Source organism: Mastigoproctus giganteus, chromosome 12 (genome assembly GCF_048544385.1).
Source record: "Mastigoproctus giganteus isolate SK-2022 chromosome 12, ASM4854438v1, whole genome shotgun sequence".
Taxonomy (NCBI): domain Eukaryota; kingdom Metazoa; phylum Arthropoda; class Arachnida; order Uropygi; family Thelyphonidae; genus Mastigoproctus; species Mastigoproctus giganteus.
Window position 1 is genome coordinate 57,138,078 of NC_143586.1, and position 22,621 is coordinate 57,160,698.

The window sequence follows — 22,621 nt, forward strand, 5'->3', positions numbered from 1 at the left end:
CCGCACAGGCGCACGAGGCGCGCGTGCCTGGGGCCTCTTAAATCGAGGGGGACTCAAATCTCAGGTCTCAAAAAAAATAATAAAATTGTTTCATTTTAAATTTTTACACTCATCTTTATTACCGTTACTGAATAAAACTATAATTTAATATGAGAAGTTAGTAAACTCTTATGCGAATATCCCCACATATATGAAATATCTATGCGAACTAAGTGAAACTGAAGTAGAATACATATTATTATTAATGCTAGATTTTATGTATTAATGTTAGATTTGGGAGGGATGGTAGTTGTGTAATTTTTTCATTTAAACATTAGTTAAAATATGTATGAAAGAATTGGACAACCAAAACGATTAAAATCACAACACCAAATCTAGAGCGCGTGCTATAGTAAAAACGTGTGCACAGAATGCACACTATAGTGGTACCGAAAATATTTAGAGGGGGGGCCTCAAAATTCAGTTGCACCTGGGGCTTCTCAAGTGCTAAATCTACCACTGATCCCAGCTCTTGGCATCATGCCACAGTTCTTGCCTTTTTGAAACCCGGTAAAGATCCTACCAGTCCTAACAGTTATAGACCTATTTCTCTATCCAGTTGCCTCAGTAAATTACTTTAAAAAATTATCCATAATCGTCTTGTTTGGAACACAACAACTAATTAGCAGTAATCAGCATGGCTTTCAAAAGAACAGGTCCTCCTTGGATCTCATGATCAAAGCTGAGTTTGCAATTCATAATGCCTTTGTAAAAAATGAACATCTTGTTATGGTTTCCATAGACATAGAGAAGGCATTTGATACTACCTGGCATCGTGGCATTCTCAGTAACCTCCATGCTCTAGGTCTATGAGGCAACCTTCCTTTATTCATCAGGAACTTTCTCAGGACTCGTTCATTCCAAGTTCGATACCACAACTCGCTTTCTATGACATTTTTACAGGAAGAAGGAGTGCCACAAGGGTCTGTACCGAGTGAAACCCTTTTTGCCCTTAGAATCAATTCCATCACAAAAGAACTTCCAAATACTGTTGAGACCTACCTTTATGCGGATGACCTCTCTATTTCTTGCCATTCTCAGAATATGAGATCCATTGAACAGCAGCTGCAGATATCTTTGAATAAAGTCCAAAGGTGGGCAGAGTTAAATGTCTATCGTCTATCACAGCAGAAAACTGTTGCAATCCACTTTTGTAATCAACGGAAAATGCATACAGATCCTGAACTTCAGATGCCAAACTTTACCGTTCCAGTGACTAACAACATCAGATTCTTGGGATTAATCCTTGACAGGAAACTATATTTCCTTGAGCACATTAAATCTGTGCATATATCCTGCCTCAAAAATTTGAACATACTAAGAGCTTTATCTGCCTTGTCTTGGGGAGCAGACCGTACATCTTTGTTGCTCTTATATAGAGTATTGATCAGATCCCGATTGGATTATGGTGCTTCACCTTATGATTCCGCCCGTAAGAGTACACTGAGATGGCTGGATCCCATACAGCATAGAGCATTGCACTTGGTGCTTTCAGGACATCTCCTACTCATAGTTTGTACAATGAAGCTGATGAGCCCCCCTTTACCTCTGCAGAAAAATGCTGCTTCTTAAGTATGCAGCCCGAATACAAAATTGCTGTCATCATCCTATTCAGCCATACCTCTTTAATCCACCACTGCAAAACCTCTATAGAAATAAACCCAGTAAAATAAGACCGGCAGGCTTACGCCTTATTGAATTACTGCAGAGTTGGAATGTTCCAATTTTCAACAGGCAACATTTAATGAATTACTCCCAACTGCCATGGATTCCCCCTCCTCAGTTATATTTCGATACTTATCTTCACAAGTGGGGAAAGAATCGTCTACCAACACTCAAAGTGAAACAACTCCATGCAAGCCATATTCAGAAATATGCTGATTTTTTGCCCATATATACTGATGGTTCCAAATCACATTCAGCCGTTGGAGCAGCAGCAGTATTTCCCTCTACTATCATTTCGGCTGCCCTTCCACCTGAGTATAGCAGCTTCTCCGTAGAACTTCATGCAATAAAATTAGCTTTAAACAACCTGAATCTCTACCCATCTATAAAATATGTTGTATACACAGACTCTCTCAGCTCAATAACAGCAATGCAAAACTTCTCTTACAAGGCTCAACCTGTGTTAAATCAAATCAGAAGACTCCTATTACAAATTGAAGAATGTCATCAATCAGTGACCTTTTGCTGGATCCCAGCACATTCAGGGATAAAGGGTAACGAACTTGCTGATGAAACTGCTAAAAATCCATCAACTTTTGATTTAACCTCCGTTCCGGTTCCAGCCTCTGACTACTGTCACATCATACAAACAGCATGTTTTGCAAAGTGGAAAGAGCTATGGCACGCCCAAACCAATAATAAACTCTACCAGTTGAAACACGATCCAAAGCGTTGGCACTCTAGCACCAAAACAGTGCGAAGAGAAGAAGTGGTTCTTGCACAGGCACGTATCGGACACACATATCTGACCCACCTCCATCTGCTCCAAGGCGAAGATCCTCCTCGATGTCCATACTGTTCAGAAAATTTAACAGTCAAACATATTATGATTGACTGCCCTCACTATCAACAGGACAGAACATCCGTCCTGTATTCCCTGAGAAATCTACGAGAACCAATGACATTACAACATATTATTGGAGATGATGCAAACATCAACGAGTTTTTCTCTTATCTGAAAATAATTGGACTATATGATAAATTCTAAAATATCTCTGTAAACACAATCAAGTTGGTTTGCCTAAATTATGTTTTTAGTTACGCTTAAATTTTGTTTTAGAATTTTCATGTGAATAGGCACATTATAGCCAGAGCAGTTGATGCGCAGTTAAACTCCCATAACACATACACACAGTAGGGTCGGCAACTTGCGGCTCGCGAGCCGCATGCAGCTCTTTGAACATGTAACTGTGACTCTTTAACTTTTAGCCACATGAAGCACAATTTGAAATGGAGTTAGATGACTTAAAAATCAAGGACATGTGGAGTGCAAGATTAAAATGCCTTAAAACTGAAATTGAGAATTTAGAGGCAAAAGGCTGCCCTTGCAATTCTACACAAATGGATAACGATAGATGAGTTGAAAATTCAAGACCATCTTGTGTTGGATGCATGGAGTAGCTTACCGACACGTATATAAATTTGAAAATATTTGTGTTTGGACTTAGTTTTTGGTTCTGTGGTCAAATATTTTCTAACGTGAACTATATTAAAAATAAATCAAGAAATCATCTGAACAGTGAGAGTTTCTCAGCATGTTGAAAGATGAAAATTATGACATACTCACCTGATTTTTGAGAGACTCGCTCAAGAAATTCAGCAGCAAAAGTCACATTAATTCGTACCTAATTAGATGTTTGTTACGTTTTTTCAGTATTAATAAATATTTGAAAAAAAAAAAAAAAAATATATATATATATATATTACAAATTATGTAATATAAATGTTTTAATAAAACACCTTCCCACTCTATTCCATTTCTTAAACTCCCCCCTCCTTGAGCTGAGGTGCGGCTATTCGGATTCTCTATTTTTTTTAATTAGATCAAAAATGGCTCTTCACTCAAAAAAGGTTGCCGACCCCTGCACTACAGTTACAGGAAACAACTATCCAAATGTTCTGAAGGAGAAATTCCTCCCATTTTTGCAGAAAAAACATCCACATCTCATGAATCATCTTTGCTTCTGCCAAGACAACTCCCCTTCATTGTAGCGCCTCCGTAGCCAGGTGGGAAGGAGCAGCAGTGCGTAGCACACGCTTCTTGATTAGACCGGGGTTCGAGCCCGTCACCACCAAATACGGAGGATGCGGAAAGGTCAAGGAATGACCACCGCATATTCCCGGAGCAATATGGCCTTAGTTGCTAATGCTCCTAAAAAATAAATAAAATAAATAAATCCCTTCATTGTGCTGCCTGGGTGCAAAATTGTTTAGAGAAAACAAATTTGAGCTCATCCCACAGCCTCCATTACTTACCAGACCAGATACTAAGTGACTTCTCATTCCCAATGATGAGAGACTCCCTTCATGACAGGACATTTTCAAGCCAATTAGCAGCATATAGTGCCATTTACTATTCATCATCATCATCAGCCATTTTCAATCCACTGCAGGATGAAGGCCTCTCCAGCAACTTTCCAGTTCCTTCTGTTTTGAGCACTGGCCATCCATTTACTACTCAAAAACTCATGAATTTCATCTATCCATCTCCGCCTTTGTCTTCCAGGTTTTCTTCTAGCTCCTCTTGGGTACCATTCTGTTATTTTCTTAGTCCATCTGTCATCATGTCTTCTAGCTATGTGTCCTGCCCAAGACCATTTTAGTTCTTTAGTTTTGATAAGAATGTCCTTTACTTGAGTTTGCTGCCTAATCCATGTGTTTCTCTTCTTATCTAACAGTCTGATTCCCAATATAATTCGTTCCATTCTTCGCTGTGTAGTTCTTAGCTTCTCTTCCATTCTTTTGGTGAGTGCCCAAGTTTCACTTCCATAAGTCATGGTGGGGAGTATACATTGATTCATTATTTTACGTTTCAGACAAACTGGATATTGCTCTTCAGTATGCGACTATATTTCCTGAATGCTATCCATCCAAAATTTATTCTTCTCTTGACTTCCAGCCATTTATCATTATTACAGCTAATAACTTGTCCCAGATAAGTATATGACTCCACCTTTTCAATTACTGCTCCTTCAATCATTATTTCCCTTTCCGTGGCATACTTGTTCATCATTACTTTTGTTTTAGCCATATTCATCTTTAGTCCAAAATCCTTACTAACTGTGCATAACTGATTAAGATTTTCCTCTAATTCTTTGGGATCGTGGCTTATGACCACAATGTCATCTGCAAATCGTAAATGGTTTAGGTACTCTCCGTTCACATTGACTCCTTTCTGCGACCAGTCTAATCTTCTGAAAGCTTCCTCAAGGGCAGCAGTAAACAGCTTCGGAGATATTGTGTCTCCTTGTCGAACTCCTTTCTCGATTTTAAATTTGCTACTGTCTTTGTCTAGTCTAATAAAGGATGTAGCACTCTCATATATTTTCTTCAAAATCATAATATATGGAGTATCTATGCCTTGTCTTTCCAGTGCCCGAAACATTGCCTTATGCTGTATGGAGTCAAATGCCTTTTCATAATCCACAAATGCCAGGCATAATGGTGTTTTATATTCATTTGCTTTCTCCATTAGCTGTGATATTACGTGAAGGTGATCCATAGTTGAGAATCCTGTCCTAAAGCCAGCTTGCTCTTTCGGTTGATTCTCATCAAGTATTCTTTCTAATCTAAACATATCCCTAAAGAATGTCTTCACTGCAGCCTTAAGAGCTTGGGAAAAAAGATACAACACATGTATGGAACTTCTTGGGGACTATGCTGAATACTTATGAAATTTCATCCCACTATCATTTCTGTTGAATAAAATAAGAGATTCTATAATTGTTTCCTATCCCTCCTCCACTGAGTGAAAATGATTGTATTTACAACCAAAAACTTAGTCATGCAGTACCCATTGGTTTGAGAGTGACAATGCCGGATCCCTTACATAGATTCAAGTATATTTATGGAAAAAATAAAAAATATATATTTTTCCCCCATTATAAGTCAATAGTATGATAAGAATTTACATAATTTTGCTCTTCCTGATCCAATTGCCATTCTTTTTGCATTTTCATTTTTAATTCCTCTCATTTCATGTTTTGAATGTCAGAAGACGTTCAAAATCAAGGGAGGAGGAAATAATGTCTCTCTATTCTCAATAAACTAGTCTCTATGTTCTCAATGAACATAAGAGACTAGTTCACTTATTAATTGGACACTACATATATACTTTTTTTTTCATCCAGTCAAACAGACTTGGTGCATCATGGCCTTAGTTTCCCCTTGCACCATAAAAATCAAAATCAGCCAGTCAAAATGCAGATGCTATTTCAGATACACACAGTTAATACATTAGATTACAAAACTCTGAATGATATTTAGATTTAGGTAATTGACAGAGGTATTGTTTATGAAATTGTTCCTGGAGCTACGATACTGCATTGTTTAGTTAAGAATATTGTGCATATCAGTTATGCATGAATTGTATTATAGATGCTTTCACTGCAGTCAGCACAACTGTTATAAAGAGCACCTTCTTGAATTAAACAAATAAATATGTGGTCTGGTATTATTGATATTAAATAATGATAATTATTTTAATGATAAATATCAATATTAATACATTTTCATTTGCAGTTAATGAAAAATATTTTAAAGCAATAATTATAATGGATTATTTGAGATTCCACATGATTTGAATCAGAATAGAATGTAATTGCACTAAAATTTATCACAATTTATACTGCATTACAACTCTGAAACAGACTTTTAATTACCACAGGTATATATATATCAATCCTGAAACTGATCTTGATAATACATCTTCTTTTTCAAGAAATAAGAGGCAATATCTAACGTAATGAGAAAATTATATGTGAAAAATTTGTACTCTGCTATGAGCTTTTGGCATATGGTTTTATCTCTTTTAATATTAATACTGCTATTAAATGAATGAATTTTTAAAAAAGGCCTTTTTAAAGCTGGATCCTTTTCAATTTCTCTTCTTTTTTTTTCTTCTCAAGGAAAGGATCTACATAAAAAATAAGTTAAAAGTAATATCTTCCTTATATAACAATAGACATTTCCATTTTACTTTGTTGGAGTAACAGGTGCGAAAAACGTCTGAAAACTGACAAGATCCCTGTAATGGATATGGTAAGAGAGAATGTCACTTAACTTTCATCATTCATTCTGATCTTTTCCTTGGAAAAGAAGTAATCAAAAAGCACAAATATCAAAAATCAAAGTATCCAGCTTCAGAAAGGTCTTTATAAAAATTCATTGATTCTTAATAATATATTAATATTATAGTTTGAAGCTCCTACCACAATTGCTTTAAGGCGCCTCCGTAGCCAGGTGGGAAGGAGCAGCAGTGCATAGCACACGCTTCTTGATTAGACCGGGGTTCGAGCCCATCACCACCAAATACGGAGGATGCGGAAAGGTCAGGGAACGACCACCGCATATCCCGGAGCAATATGGCCTTAGTTGCTAATGCTCCTTAAATCCAAATAACAAACAAACAACAACAATTGCTTTAGCACAGTGGTTTTCAACCTTTTTTTAGTAACGGCACCCCTAAGTAATTTCTTTTATTTTGCGGCACCCCTACTCAATTTTCTGCCTGTTTGATCCGGCTCTCTCTCTCTGTATATATCCGTGTATATATATACAGTGAAACTTCTCCTAACGGACATCTCTCTACAACGGACATTTTCAAATTCCCCAACTCACCTCCATTGGTTTTAACGTGTTTGCAGCTTCTGTCTAGCAGACATTCTCTGTAACGGACGCGGACAGGCAATCTGCACTGTTTCGTTTAGATTAGCACTTAATTTGATCTCCCCATAACGGACAGTGGGCGAGCTCACGGCCCTTTTTCTAGGAACGTTTCTTCCACGTATTGCCTCAATCGTGTGTTTATTTTCTATTTCCGATTCTCTGAATTTCATCAAATTTTACGTCACGGTTCTAAACCCTTTTTCAAGAATTTTAAGGCACGTGTAAAACTTCTGATGAATTCAGTGTGTGCAGGGGGGGGGGATTTTGTCGGCCTTTCGTCTTTTCAGTTTTGTTCAGTGTCATGTGAAGTGCACAATGTCTTCTCGTAAACATTTAACTTTAAAAGATAAAGTCGAACTCATTAATGTGTATGATCGGCAAAAAAACAGTGTTCGCAATCTCGCTGTAAAATTCAGAATCGGGAAGACGCAGGTAAGCGACATCCTAAAGGAAAAAAATGAACTGCTCAAACAATTTTGGCAACACGGAAATGATCAGGTTCAAAAATCATTCCCGAAAACTGTTGGACTTCAAATTTGTCGCGCACGTGCTAAAAAAATTCCCATTAATGGGCCTATTATTAGGGAAAAGGCTTTGGAGGTTGCGAAATCTATGGGAGTAAATGAGTTCAAAGCTTCTGTGGGATGGCTAGACCAGTTCAGAACTCAGCATAAAATTTCTTGGAAAACCGTAAGTGGTGAAGGTGAATCTGTTGATACTGGGGTTGTAACAGAGTGGACCGTCAAATTGGAAGATTTATGTCGTGATTTTGAAGCTAAGGATATTTGCAACTGTGACGAAACAGGGTTGTTTTTTTAAAGCTCTTCCTGAAAAACAGAGTCTTAAAAACGAAAAGTGCCGGGGCGGAAAAATTTCTAAGTAACGCTTGACTGTACTATTGTGTACAAATATGCTGGGAGACTTTGAACAACCTCTTGTTATAGGAAAACCACAAAATCCTCGTTGTTTCAAGGGCATAAAGTTGAATCTTTTGGATGTTGACCGGAAGTCTAATAAAAAAGCGTGGATGACACGAGATATCATGAGCGAATGGATAAGTCACTTTAACCAAAACATGATTCATCAAAACAGAAAAATTATTCTTTTCATGGATAATGCTGCATCTCACCCGCACATTGAATTGTCCAACATTCAAATCGTTTTTCTGCCACCAAACACATCTGCAGAGTGTCAGCCCTTGGATCAAGGGATAATAAAAAATTTTAAACTTCACTACAGAAAATGTGTTTTAAGACATCTCATTGCAAACATGAACGATGTAACATGTGTGAGTGACCTTGCAAAGAAAATCAGCATCCTAGATGCGATTCAATGGATTTCCTCTTCAGTAAACGCAATTAGAAAACAAACTGTCATGAACTGTTTTGTAAAGTCTGGCTTCTCAAACGCAAAAATTGAAGTTGTGAACAGCAATGTGGAGCACCAAGAAGAACAAGAACTTCAACATCTATTGATAATGTACGATACTTCCGCTGCAAGTGACCCTGGCTACAAAGATATAGACTCAAACCTCACTACAGAAGATGGTGCTCTAGATATCAACGACATTATCATCGATATTTTTCAAGAAGTTCCTCATGAGGATGAAGAAATGGAAGGAGGTCATTCTGTCGAAGAACATATTAACGATGAACCACCGATGAAAATAGAAGAAGCGCTCATACAAATCAATCGTTTAAAAATGTTTTTCGCCGCTGAAGAAGATACTGAAGGACTTTTGATGGTTTCTTCACTCCAAACAAATGTTGAAAACAAAATTATCAGCCGGAAGAAGGTGCAGAAGAAAATAAGTGATTACTGTATGTATTTTTCTTAAGATAAAGTCATAATATGCATAGCACAATTGTATGTATATTATTTACAAAAATATTGTGCAAAATCTGTATATATTTTAATTTAATTTTACATTAAACGTTTAACGATTTTTCTTTCTTTCTTTTTTTTTTTTCTCCCTGAGACTTCTTGTTAGCGGACACTTCTCTCTAACGGACACATTTTCGTTCCCCATGGCTGTCCGTTAAAGGGAAGTTCCACTGTATATATATATAATATTAAAAATTATATATTTTATATGATATTTATTACAATAATATAATTATAAAAATTACATTTCATAATACAAATTACATATATACAGTATATAATTTTATTCTTTATATAGAAGCACTAAGTAAACATCAATTATAGATCACCACAAAGTTAAAAAGGTACTGTACACCATTTTATAATGAAATAAACATATAAATTAAAAAATAATAATAAGTTTAAGTAACTTAAACCCACATTACGTGACACCCCTGGAATGTTGTTGCGGCACCCCGGTTGAAAACCACTGCTTTAGCATATGGTTTTATTTTGATTTCTCAAGAAACAACACACAATTCCTTGATGGCATACTTGCAGGCTTAGCACATACCAGTGACAGTTAACGGTCTGTCTCAGAGTTGTAATGAACTATCTCTCATGATAGTTTTTTTTATCCACCAGCTACATTCTGTGTTTAAAAAAATATGGAGTCTCAGAGTATATCACAGGTAATCTATTATAATAAGCTGATTAAAACTGAGGTTTATCAATGAATTGTTGTTAATTAAGGCAATAAATATTAATATGATTATTACAGAAGATCCTGTTCCAAATGTAAGATTAAGGCTGTGCTCAGTGCTTCCAAGATTGAAGGCACAAATGAAACTCCCAACTGATGGAATTCTCCTCCAGGAGCTTGAAGCCTGTGTGCGCAAATTAATGACTGATGAAAAAGATAAAGATGTTGCTGCTGCTGTGCAGAATGTATGTGTATATAGGTGTATTTCATTTTTTTTTAATTAAATAAAGGATAGAATTAATTATTTTATATTTTAGATGTTTTTCAGTAACTGCAACACATTACAAAACTTAAATAAGTGCAACCTCGATCTAACTTGGGTGTCGGAAGACAGCTTTAGCATTATTAGCTAGTTATTACAAGTGAAATTAAAAAAAATTACTAGCTTTGGTCATTATAGTTAAATTTTTTACAATAGTATCCAATGACTAAAAGATATGAACTTTCAGTGGTATATATTCCTGTAACATATATTTTATGCATTCATTCTGAAATAATGAGGTAATTTAGTTAGAGATAAATCAGAGAATTTTTTTTTATTTTATCAAATAACTGTGATCAAAATTTTTTTAGTACATAAATCTTAAACTATAAATCAACAGGGATTACCTTTATTTTAGATATAGGAAGCTTCTTTTCCAACTCGCTAATAATTCTTGAGGATGGCAATATCTATTTTGTAAACTAGGTGGGAAGCTAGTCCGACTTAAGGAATGTAGAGAATAACCCCTCCCCCCCCATATCCAATTTTATTAGACCCCTAAATTTAACTCTCAAGTCCAGCTATAGGACCAAAATAAATAAGACGTCCCACCTGGTTTACAAAATAGATATCGCCATCCTCAAGAATTATTAGCGAGTTGGACTAGGAGAGTTGGAAAAGAAGCTTCCTATATCTAAAATAAAGGTAATCCCTGTTGATTTATAATATAATAGAATATAGGAATTATCGAGCACTTAATAGCTCTCAATTATCAAATCATAAACCTTAAACAAATGCAGTTCTTACATGAAACATTAAACAACAATACTACTGTATGCACTTTAAAAAACTTTAAAAATTATAGCTATTCCGTGCTTCCAAATGCAGCATTTTTTAGAGGGAAACCAATTTACAGTATGCAGCATATACTCTGACTGGCCACTTTACTAGGACCATGAGCTAATAGCATATTGGACCACCGCTGTTCAAAATTTCTGTCCAAATCCCTGCTCCGTCATGATGTAGGAGTCAACAAGGTGTCAAAAAGTAACACAAGGAATATTGCACCATTCCTGTAAAACTGTTTTCAGTTCCTGAAGCGAAGTGAACAGGGGTTTGTGCTAATGAACATGCTTTTCAGTGTTTAATGGGGCTGAGATCTGGTGATTCAGCTTGAGAGACAGATGCTCAAAATCTCTCCCATGTTCCTCAAAACTACTGTTTCGCCCATTTGATGCTGTGGATAGTTATGTTGTCATCTTGAAAGTACCTCTATCCATAGGAGTAAATATGCAGCATTACCAGGTGCATCTGATATGTAGCAATGTTCATATGTGTGATTATGTTCATGGGCCCTCTAGTGGTATATGACCAAGAGTATGCTACAAAAACATACCTCACTCTATCACACCCCCTTCAGCAGCTTTTCAAGGTGCTGTAATTGTGTACTGTCAGTACACAATTCCAGTAGTAACTCGTGTGGTTTCCTCCATATGTGCATTCTTCCATTGGTGCTGAAAAGTGCAAATTGAGACTGTTGGCTCACACAGCTTACCTCCCATCCTCCTGCATCATCCTTTGTGTTCCTGGCACCACTGCAACCATATTTTTCAGTTAGTGTCTGAGATCAGTGGCATACACAAAGGCCTCCTACTCCCACTGTGCATTCTATGTAGGGTTCTTCACATGGCGCAAGCACTGATTCCTTGTGATGTTCACACATTAAGTGCAGAGGTTAATTGTTCCATTGTTTGATGTTGTTACACTTGATTATCCATTCCATACCTCATGCTTCTCACTCCATCACCTTACATTTTTGGACACAGTTATGTCTGTTCAAAGATATTTTTTGGTGTTTTTCCATTCATTAAAGTCTCAATTGACACTTTTTTTAAACACTTGACAAGTTCAGTCATCCTCTTTCTGCTGTAGTACTTGCTAAAGGTGCACTGATGATAATACCTCTTTGGAAGTCCATGAGATCTTGTCTATTCCCCACTGCTAGTAAATTGATTTGGGCCCTGGTTAGATTACGCAGCTTTGTAGTGTTTTCCTGTACATCACACACGCCATGTGACCTTTTCAATCTACATTGATTGTTACTTACAGCAAAAAACCTCAGTGGTTTTAATAAATTTGCCAAGCAGTGTATATTAGGCAATAATTGTTTGACTACATAATAAAAGCCTCACACATATACTGTATATGTGACATCAATAAGATCAATGCCACAAAAAGGAACAATACAAGAAAATAAAATTATATGTTTTTTCTATCATTGTTTTTTCTTTACTTAAAGAAACATTAACATACTCATTAAAATATTTTAAATAACGTATAACAAAAGTGCAGAGAATTGAAAATAACTAAAAAGGAACGTTGAAAAATATGATTATTTTGACTGCAGTAGCCTACATGCAAAACACAGATTCCGTTTTATTTAAATAAAGAAGCCAGTTGGGGAGAGGATTGTACTAGAGATCCTTTTTTTGTTTTACAAAAAAACAAACTTTTCTCCAAGAAATCAATTTTTTTCCATTGAGACTGTTGTAGGGTTCTAACAAATGAAAAATATTATTTTTCATATTTGAATAATGTAGTCCTAAAAGTTATCAAGAGCAGAATGGTGACTGTTTTCGAATATTCCTTTCAAAATTGAGGAATGCAGAGCTGTGTAATTATCTCTCAATTACAAGGTAAAATTCTAACTTTGGGAGAAAGATTACAAGTACACAGAAAAAATTTTTTGTTTTGTTTTGTTCCTAACAGGCATCATTCAAGTTACACATTTAATGCATTCCTGGAAATTGCCACATAATTCTGTGTTTTATTTCTGTTTTTATAAACTCCTTTTATATTTACTTCAATTAATATTATTTATTCTCTGTAGATTTAGTGCTATATTATGTTAATTATTCCAGTGAAATGAACTTTAAAATATTTTGTAGGCGATAGAAGAACTAGACAGAATTGAAGTAGCTACAGAACCAGTGAGTTCAATTTTCTGTAAATTTGTTTCATTCAAATGTAAAAAAATTTACATACTCAAATTGCATGCATAGTATCATCAAAGTATTTTTATCCCTTAAGTGAAGTCAGCATTTCCAAGTTCTTAACTGAAGGTTAAGAACTTGCCTATTAATCTGATGCTTTTTCCTCCCAGTTTTTTTTTTTTTTTTTTTCTTTGAAAAAATAAACAGGCTATTTCATGTAAACTTTTGCAGAATAATTTTTCTATATGCTTAAAGATACTTAAATTTACATAAGAATTTTTACTGTATGCAATTAAAATAATTTGCTGCCAATTAATGATACCCAGATATGTATAGAAGTTTGACATTTGTTTCCATCAAACTGTGTTTTAACACTTGCTGATTTATTATTAATCTATTAATACAGAATATTATATTAATAATATTCAGTATATACATAGGATTGTATTAATAATACTATTTTATCTATATCTAATTAATTAAAATCTAAAATTTATTCAAACTGTTATTTTAATAATCATGATTTGCAGTAATATCAACTGTTAATGATTGCATGTTAAAGGCTACTAATTGGAATTTAAATATTTATATAGTCTAATGTTTTGGAAACTAAAATATTACATAACCACATTCTTCTGGATGAGAGAGAGCAATGGCAGCTGGCCCTTACCTTGTGCTACCAAAATACTGAAATTTACAGCTTCCAGTTTCCTACTTAATTTCCTGAGCTGGAATAGAAATGCAGGAGTTATTTTAAAGGGCTTAGTGTAAACTTCAATCTTTTGAAAGTATGGTAGGGAGAATTGGCACCTCTCCTATATACAGGGTGTCTCAAAAATACGCAGCATAACTTCAGGAATGAGTTCCTCATATGTAGACAATAAAAATATTTTATATCAACATAGTTCCGGAAATGCTTGGTTTCCGAGTTTTGAAGGTCTGTCTATGACACTTAACTGTTCACATCACCTTATAGTAATTGTTCAAAATGTCCACCTTCTACCTGAATACAGGCCTCACATCGATATCTCATGGACTCATGAAGACGATGCCAAATTCCTGGCATGTTTCGTATTGTCTCACAACCTGTCCCAACTCGATTACGGAGAGTTTCCACATCAGCTACCGGAGTCGAATATAACAATGACTTTAAATGTCCCCACAAGAAGAAATCTAGTGGGTTTAAATCAGGTGAGCGTGGAGGCCAGGCAGTTGGTCCACCCCTCTACTTCAGGAGTCGTAGATCTTGGTCGTCTTCTGTCAGCAGCATGAGGTGTAAAGGTCCCATGTTCACAAAGGCGGTGATGGATACCTTCAAACATTTTCCTGTCTGGACATCTTCATTTTGGGAACCTTTTGCGGTACAAATGATGAGCCTCCAGAGCATTGTCGTCTGCCAAACCATACATAAAGTGCATATCCGCTTGCTCCTGATTTGAGTACATGGTCGGAATGGAAAACTACCAGATTCTGTCAGTACCTTGTGATGAAGGACCTGCGGGGGATAAGACATTCCAGTTAATAACTCGGGAACCAAGAATTTCCGGAACTATGTTGATATAAAATATTTTTATTGTCTACATATGAGGAACTCATTCCTGAAGTTATGCCATGCATTTTTGAGACACCCTGTATAATTTTACTTTATAGAACTGTCTTGACCCTAAATTACAGTGTTTAATAATAAGTTAACTGCTATGCTTCTTAATGAGATGATGAAGAAGCTGCCGTGACATTAAGCTGTGTGAACATTTATATTCCAAATTAATAAATTTCAGTTCAAGGAAATATACCTTTAGACCTCTTTATTAGATCTTCTTAATGCTATGGGCTTAAAATTGAACACAGTTTTATAAATAGGTTAAAATATTAAAATATGGTGCTATATTTAATTTTTAAAAATAAAAAACAAGGCATTCAGAAATTTATCCATATCTTCTCTTAGGCTACTGGCTTGGATGGTGGATGAGTTATTATTTATAAAATGATAAATTGGCTTGAAGAAATCAATTCTGCCATCCAGTGACTTCTGTAATGGAATGACAGAATACTACTAAAATACAGAAGTCTTGTTGATCAAAATATGCATGCATATGTTGAACTGAAGTGCAAAAGGAATAGTATGTGGATTAACAAATATAAATCTTGAATAGCATAATCTGCATGATAATTTTAAAGTGGGACAAAATAAATGAACACTCGACCCTGTATAAATTAAATTCTGGATCTATTTATTATAAAAACACTTTATAGATCAGTTGGTTTGTGGATGTTCTTCCTCTGCTTCTTCACTGACTTCAGATAATAGAAATAAAGTGGTTTACTTCTTGTAATAATGAATGTTACTATTTAGAATTGTTTGATATTCAGTCATTTTAATTTGTATAAAAATAAATGGAGTTAAAAATACATTCACTGCAATATTGAGTAAATTGCCACTTACTTGCTATCCTTTATAGTACTGCCTTTACAAGACAATTGGGCTTACAATCCTTCTTTTCCTCTATTTATATACATGCATACATTAAATGGACATTGAAATAGGGCCACATCAGAAATAAAAGCTCAACAGACCAAATGCAGTCAATAGTCAGTGCATAGGTATGTACATGTGTACAGCTGACATGTAGTCTTACTTATGACAAGCATAGGAAGAGGCTTCAGTATGATAAATTTTATGAGGCATGATTGTTGGTGCAACGTAAGGAGGTGTGCCTATCTCTGAGTCAACACATCTAGTGGGCTGCTTACAACCTAACCTACTCTTGTGCAGTGTACCAAAAGTGGCAGATAAAGGAAAAAACCTGTGGTGCAAAATCATTGGAGATAAACAGGACAAAAGATGACTGCAGAAGCTCGTGTAGACCAACAGGAAGGTTGGTGGTGCAGCTGACTGCAGGGTACAATACAATAATATATTGCTATTCCTGTTACAAAGTACTCTGGTAGTACTTTGTAACAGGAATATTCAGCATACTTGACATCCCCCTCCTGACTGTACATTAAAGACATATACATCTCGCCTGGTGTCATGTAACTCTGCAGTTAGACAACAGATGATTAAAAGAATTGTGCTATCTTTTGTATCATACTACTAGAAGGTTTGTTTGTTTGTTTGTTTGTTATTTGGTTTTTAGGAGCATTAGCAACTAAGGCCATATTGCTCCGGGATATGCGGTGGTCATTCCCTGACCTTTCCGCATCCTCCATATTTGGTGGTGATGGGCTCGAACCCCGCTCTAATCAAGAAGCGTGTGCTACACACTGCTGCTCCTTCCCACCTGGCTACGGAGGCGCCACTAATAGAAGGGTATATGGGTGGCAGTAAAAACAAGAGGTGATGGATTCCCGCATGCATGGTGTAAATAATGCAAGTCGGTTTCAATAGTGTTCTGATTTGAGGAATGTTTTGCTAGGATGCTCTTGGTCCTCTGATAATTCTGCAAGAATGTTTAATGGCAGAGACTGATCATACCATCATTGCTGACTGTGTACATATATTGATGGTTCTCCTGTCCCATAACAGTGATGGCATTGTTCAGCAGGATAATGCCATCACTGTAATGGCATTATCTTGCTGAACATACTTAAGACTTCATTCTTGCTCAGTGGTCTCCCAGTTTCCCCTTACTTGAACTTCATTGAACAACCATGGGCTGAGGGCAAATGGACTGCCAGATGTGAAAATTTGTCACACTCCAATGTGAGACAGTTATGAGATGCTATATATATATAGCATGGTAAGCCACATCTCCTTGTGCACTCAAGCACTTTGTAACATTCATATCCCGGAGCAATATGGCCTTAGTTGCTAATGCTCCTAAAAACCAAATATAAAACAACAAACAAACTATGAATAATGTATTTTTTTTAAGTGTGTAATAATATATATTTCAACTAAGCAGTGTATAGGAATAAAAATTTCCATTCACAAACATAACTGTTATGTGAACCTTTAACTTAGAATTGATTAAAGGTTCACATTACTAAATAGTTAAATGAAAAATGTTTATAAAATGTCATTAAATACAACAGATTTTAAACTCCAAAAATTGAGCCGAATTTATGTGCAGCTAAATTGAGTAGAAATAGCTCTGATACTTTGTGGAAGAAAGAAAGCATAGTATAGAGTTTGAAAATCACTTGCTATAGCAAGACAGGCCATATGTTATATATATTATGGTGCCCCCTCGGCCTCGGCTTCTCCATTGCTTAACTTACAAGACATTAAGACTCAATAAAAGCGGAACGTGAAATAAGTTTGAAAATTTATAACCCTTTTTCTGTTTTCTTCCAGGAAAGACACCCACAGCTATATTAAATAAAAACTTTTGGTTTTTAATTTTTTTTTATTTAACAAAAACACTAAATAACAGTAAAAAATATAGGCAAAGATTTACCTATAGATTTATATTTATTTACTTTTTAAAACATTTTCTTCTAGATATTTTAATTGCAAAGTCTTTGATCAAGTCCTCAAAACTAATTTGGTATAACAAATCTGCTTCTATACCTAGCAGAGACAAGCATGAAATGTGTCTTGTAGCATGGCTGTTCTCTTGGGATTTTTAATGTGCTTTAGTTGAGAAAATGAGTGCTCAGCTGTACAATTTGTAACCATTAATGTTAAAAAAATACACAATGCAATATCTGCATTTGGAAATGCACAATCAATTTTGTCTTCTTCAATTATTTTATAAAGTTTAGCATGACTGAATATGGTTTTTACATTTTTTGTTGCAGTGAACTTATGGCACACTTATACGTGAAACTGCTAGAGATCAGCAGATAGATTATTGTCCAAGTCTTCTGGGTAAGCTTTAATTAGCTTTTGAGAGCAGTGAGAGTACCTTTCAGTCTCAGCAGATGAAGTGACATTATTTGGCACATCACTTAGAAAGGAAAATCTGTCTGCTATTTCTTTGTACACCTCTCCTCTTCTTAAAATTAAATAACAAAGAACACAGTATGCACAAGTTACAGCAAACACGATATGTGCAAGTGAGACACAGAGTAATGAGTTTCTGAAAATTTATGTTTTTTATATGATTGAATATTTGATAGAAGGGGAAACATATTTCAACATAATAACGTGAAAACTCAGAGAATTCCAACTATTGCAAATACAATAAGATCGAGTTTACTACCCATTTATAATTGATTGCACTAACAGAAAAGCCCAATAAAGTGGAAAGGGCAAATTGTTTTTATTGTTTTGTGGTTGTGACCTCCAGAAATGTGCTTTAGAAAAATATCACAAAGGCTATAACGACTAGCGAGTCACCAGCAGGGATTCACAAAAAAGGAATGGAGATGTTGAAAAATTATATCTAACATAATAGCAGAGTTTTCCCAGCACAAAAGCTCAAAAATACCGTTTTATGCTAGGGTTTCTCGCAATTCTCTAACCATGTTAGAGCAAAACGGTCATATATAAGTGCCATGCGAGGATTGCCATAATTTATCAATTGTGCTAGAGCAAAACCGTGTTGTAGAAATACCATATTATACAGGGGTTGCCTATAATAGAGAAAGAAGCATGTGAAACTTCACGCATTGCATCATCCAAAGTGGTAAGGTAAATCCAGCATGTTTGAAGTAATTGGCGATCACTTTTTCATCAACTTCATCCCATGCTGAAACACGTTGCCTGCAGGATGTCGGCACCTCCATAGCCAGGTGGGCAGGAGCAGCAGTGCGTAGCACATGCTTCTTGATTAGACCGGGGTTTGAGCCCGTGACCACCAAATACGGAGGATGCAGAAAGGTCAGGGAATGACCACCGCATATCCCTGGAGCAATATGGCCTTAGTTGCTAATGCTCCTAAAAACCAAATAACAAACAAACAACAAACAAGCAGGATGTCAATTTTGTGCTGAATTTTGCCTTCAAGATATACCACAATTTTGTTTAATAGCATTCTTCAACAGTTTTTCTTAAAACACTGAATTACACCTTGATCAAGTGGCTGAAGAACTGACGTCATATTTGGTGGTAGGTACTCAACAGCGATTGCATGTAGGTCCTTTACTTGACAATGAGAGGTGCAGTTATCCACAAACAGAAATTTTTTCTATTCTTCTCACTCATCCTGTGATCTAAGTCTCTGATCCATTCTTTGTAGATTTGTGGTGTCATCCATGCCTTTTGGTTTTCTTGATACATAGTCGGTAATTTCTTCAAAAATTTTAAGCAGTGAGGCTTCTGGGCTTTCCCAATGATTAAAAGAGGAAGCTTCTCTGTGCCAGACATGTTTGCTGCTAGAAGAATGGTAATCCCTTGTTTGGCCTTTTTTCCACCACATTTCTCGCCTTTAAAGGTAAGTGTTTTATCCGGTAGCAGTTTAAAAAAGAATCCAGTTTTATCAGCTTTGAAGATGTCATTGTGGTCTCATGTCAACAAAACTTTTTTTTAAATGACTTTCCTTCTATTCTTTTGTAGTGTCAATGTCCATGACTGCACTTTCGGCATGCACTTTTTTGAAAGTCAGACCACAACAAGTCTTTAATTTCTGGAACCATCCATCTGAACTTTTAAATTCTTCAATATCCACTCAATGTGCAAATGATTCAGCCTTTCAAAAGATTACCATCTATGGGGAAGTTTTTTACATGCATCATCTTTAGCCATTCCTAAAGTACCTTTTCAAGATCCAGATACTTCGCCTTTCATGCTCAAATCCTACCCGGCACAGCAGATTTCTCTAAACTTTCAATCATTTTCCGATCTTTTAGAATAGTAAACAGAGTACCCTTAGGAATGCCAAACTGTTTGGCGATTTCAGTCTTAGAATGCGCACCATTATCTACAGCTTGCAAAATCCTAATTTAATATGTGATTCGCAAAGCTATCTGCTTTCTTGGAGCCATACCAATAAACATACACTCTATGTAATAAAATGAACTTCTAGCTGATGTTCATTTCATTACTGCACTGCGAGAAAAGAGCATGGGGAAATCTTCAAAAATGATTTCTCACTGTCAGGCTGCAAGCTGGTCAGTTACTTCAATATATTTGAAGCATTCTGTCATTTTTAAATGAGAATATTGTAATAAAAATGTAAAAATTCAGATTAAGAGGTAGAAATTTATTGTCATTATAAAAAAATCCTTTTATTTTCAATGTCATTATACTGAATGTAAAATAGCATTGGATTAATGAGAAATTGGTAATGACCAACCCCATAGGACATTAAAAAGAGGGTCACTATAAAGTGCTTCGACTGTACTTAGTCCAGTTTTAACATCAAATTCAAAAATTTCAGTCGAAATATGACAAAAAAAAAAAAAAAAAAAGGTTGAGACAACAAACAGTCGAAACCTAATAATAATCACGATAAACTCTGGTGTTTAGTATTAGCATTGGTATTAGCAATGGTGCAAGGAAGCTACAGCTTATGCTGCACCAGCCAAAAAAATAATAAAATAAAATAAGAATAAAAGTAAAAAAATAATAAGAGAAAAGGAAATAGACAACCTATACATTTCCCTCCTTCTGTAGATAATTATCCATCTGACCTTTGAATTTTCCCAAACTGTCAGCCTCTACCATCCATGTAGGTAACTTATTCCAGTAATTTATAACTCACTGGCTAAAATAAAACTTCCTGTCTAAACATCTCCTCCTGTAACTTGAAATTATGGCCCCTTGTTCTAGAATCATTTATAACCATGAAAATTTTGTCTTCATTCATTTTGCTTATGCCTCTCAGAGCCTTAAACACCTCAATAAAGTCTCCTCTAAGGTGCCCAGTTTCCAAGCTCTACAACCCACATATTCGAAGCCTTTCCTCATATGGATGCCCTTTTGCCAGTCTCACCAGGTTAGTTACCCATCTTTGGACCCTTTCAAGAAGCACAATGTCTTTCTTTATGTGTGGTCTCCATACTTGAACACAGTATTCCAAGTGTAGTCTAACTTTAATTGAAACATACTATATATAAATAAATGGGGAAAAAAGGATTAGATTGTATGCTCAGTTGTCTTTTTGATATTTTGGAAAGTGGTAGAGCAATGGATAGTAACAAGTAATTTAACCTAATATCACATATACTTAATTAATTTATTTGAATTTTATTTATTTATTTTATTTTATTTTATTATTTCTTTATTTTTTCTTTATTTATATATATTTTTTGTTAGTTGTGGCGCATCGGCTTCTGTGGTCATAATGCACCTCCCAAAGTTTTTGCATTTTTACTCTGATCCAAGCCCAAGGCAGGATTCGAACCCGTGACCTTTGGGTTGCCAGGCACTTTACCCACCTGGCTAGCCTGGTCGGCTATTTATTTTCAAATTAAAATGACTGAATATTAAAACAAATACAAATAGAAACATTCAGTTATTCCTAGACAATAAATCACTTCATTTCTATTATATGCTTCTTCTGTTCTTCAGTCGCTGAAGAAGCAGAAGAGGCATATCCACAAACCTCTGATGGATAAGAGTCTTTTTATAAAAGACAGATTCAGAATTTATACAGGGTCAAATGCTAATTTATTTTGTCCAGTTTATAGCTCACCACCTTGATTTGCTAAAATCAAAATAAATTGTATACATACACAATTAAATTGCATACATTAAATACAGTAAAATCTGGCACTCTAAAATCTGAAATTCTTTATAACCCAAAAATATTAGAACAGCAATCAGGCACTTGTATCAATCATTGCATTTATCTTTACGAATCCGTGCAAAAAGAGTAAGATCTTTGCAGGACTAAATTGTCTTTTAATCTGTTTTTGCAGCCAGCAGAATTTAAACTGCACAGATAATGCAGTGATCTTAATTCTTGCAGCAGAACAACCTTTCCTTTGCAGTGAGTTTCGGCACCTCCGTAGCCAGGTGGGAAGGATTAGCAGTGCGTAGCACACGCTTCTTGATTAGACCGGGGTTCAAGCCCGTCACCACCAAATATGGAGGATGTGGAAAGGTCAGGGAATGACCACCACATATCTCGGAGCAATATGGCCTTAGTTGCTAATGCTCCTAAAAACTAAAAAAAATAAATAAATAGCAGTGAGTTTCCCTGATATTGCACTACTTTCGAAGAGATGATCTCTCCAAAAGATGAGACTACTATGACAGGCTGTTTTGGGACTGACCAATCCCTTCAGGTAATAGATGGTCTCTAGCAACAAAATAAAGACAGTACAGCTGTCAAGTTGTTCAATGTGATGTGGTGTGCAACTTGTTACAAAGGCAAGTTTGTTCTGCTGAGAGAATTATGATCATTCCATTATTCGTGCAGTTTAAATCCTGTTATCTGCAAAAACAAATGAAAGGACAAGATAATCATTATAGGCACCTCTGTAGCCAAGTGGGCAGGAGCAGCAGTGCGTAGCACATTCTTCTTGATTATACCAGGG

General features: G+C 35.7%; 1 protein-coding gene across 1 annotated transcript in view; it reads left to right on the forward strand.

Annotated features, from left to right (window-relative positions):
* The window catches only part of LOC150077083 (serine/threonine-protein phosphatase 4 regulatory subunit 4-like), a 297,317-nt gene that overhangs the window by 202,865 nt on the left and 71,831 nt on the right, over nucleotides 1-22,621 (forward strand). The window contains exons 17-18 of the mRNA XM_090386255.1: nucleotides 10,076-10,242; nucleotides 13,208-13,249. Coding sequence (XP_090242381.1) covers nucleotides 10,076-10,242; nucleotides 13,208-13,249 — 209 coding nt within the window. The remainder of the gene's footprint in view (nucleotides 1-10,075; nucleotides 10,243-13,207; nucleotides 13,250-22,621) is intronic.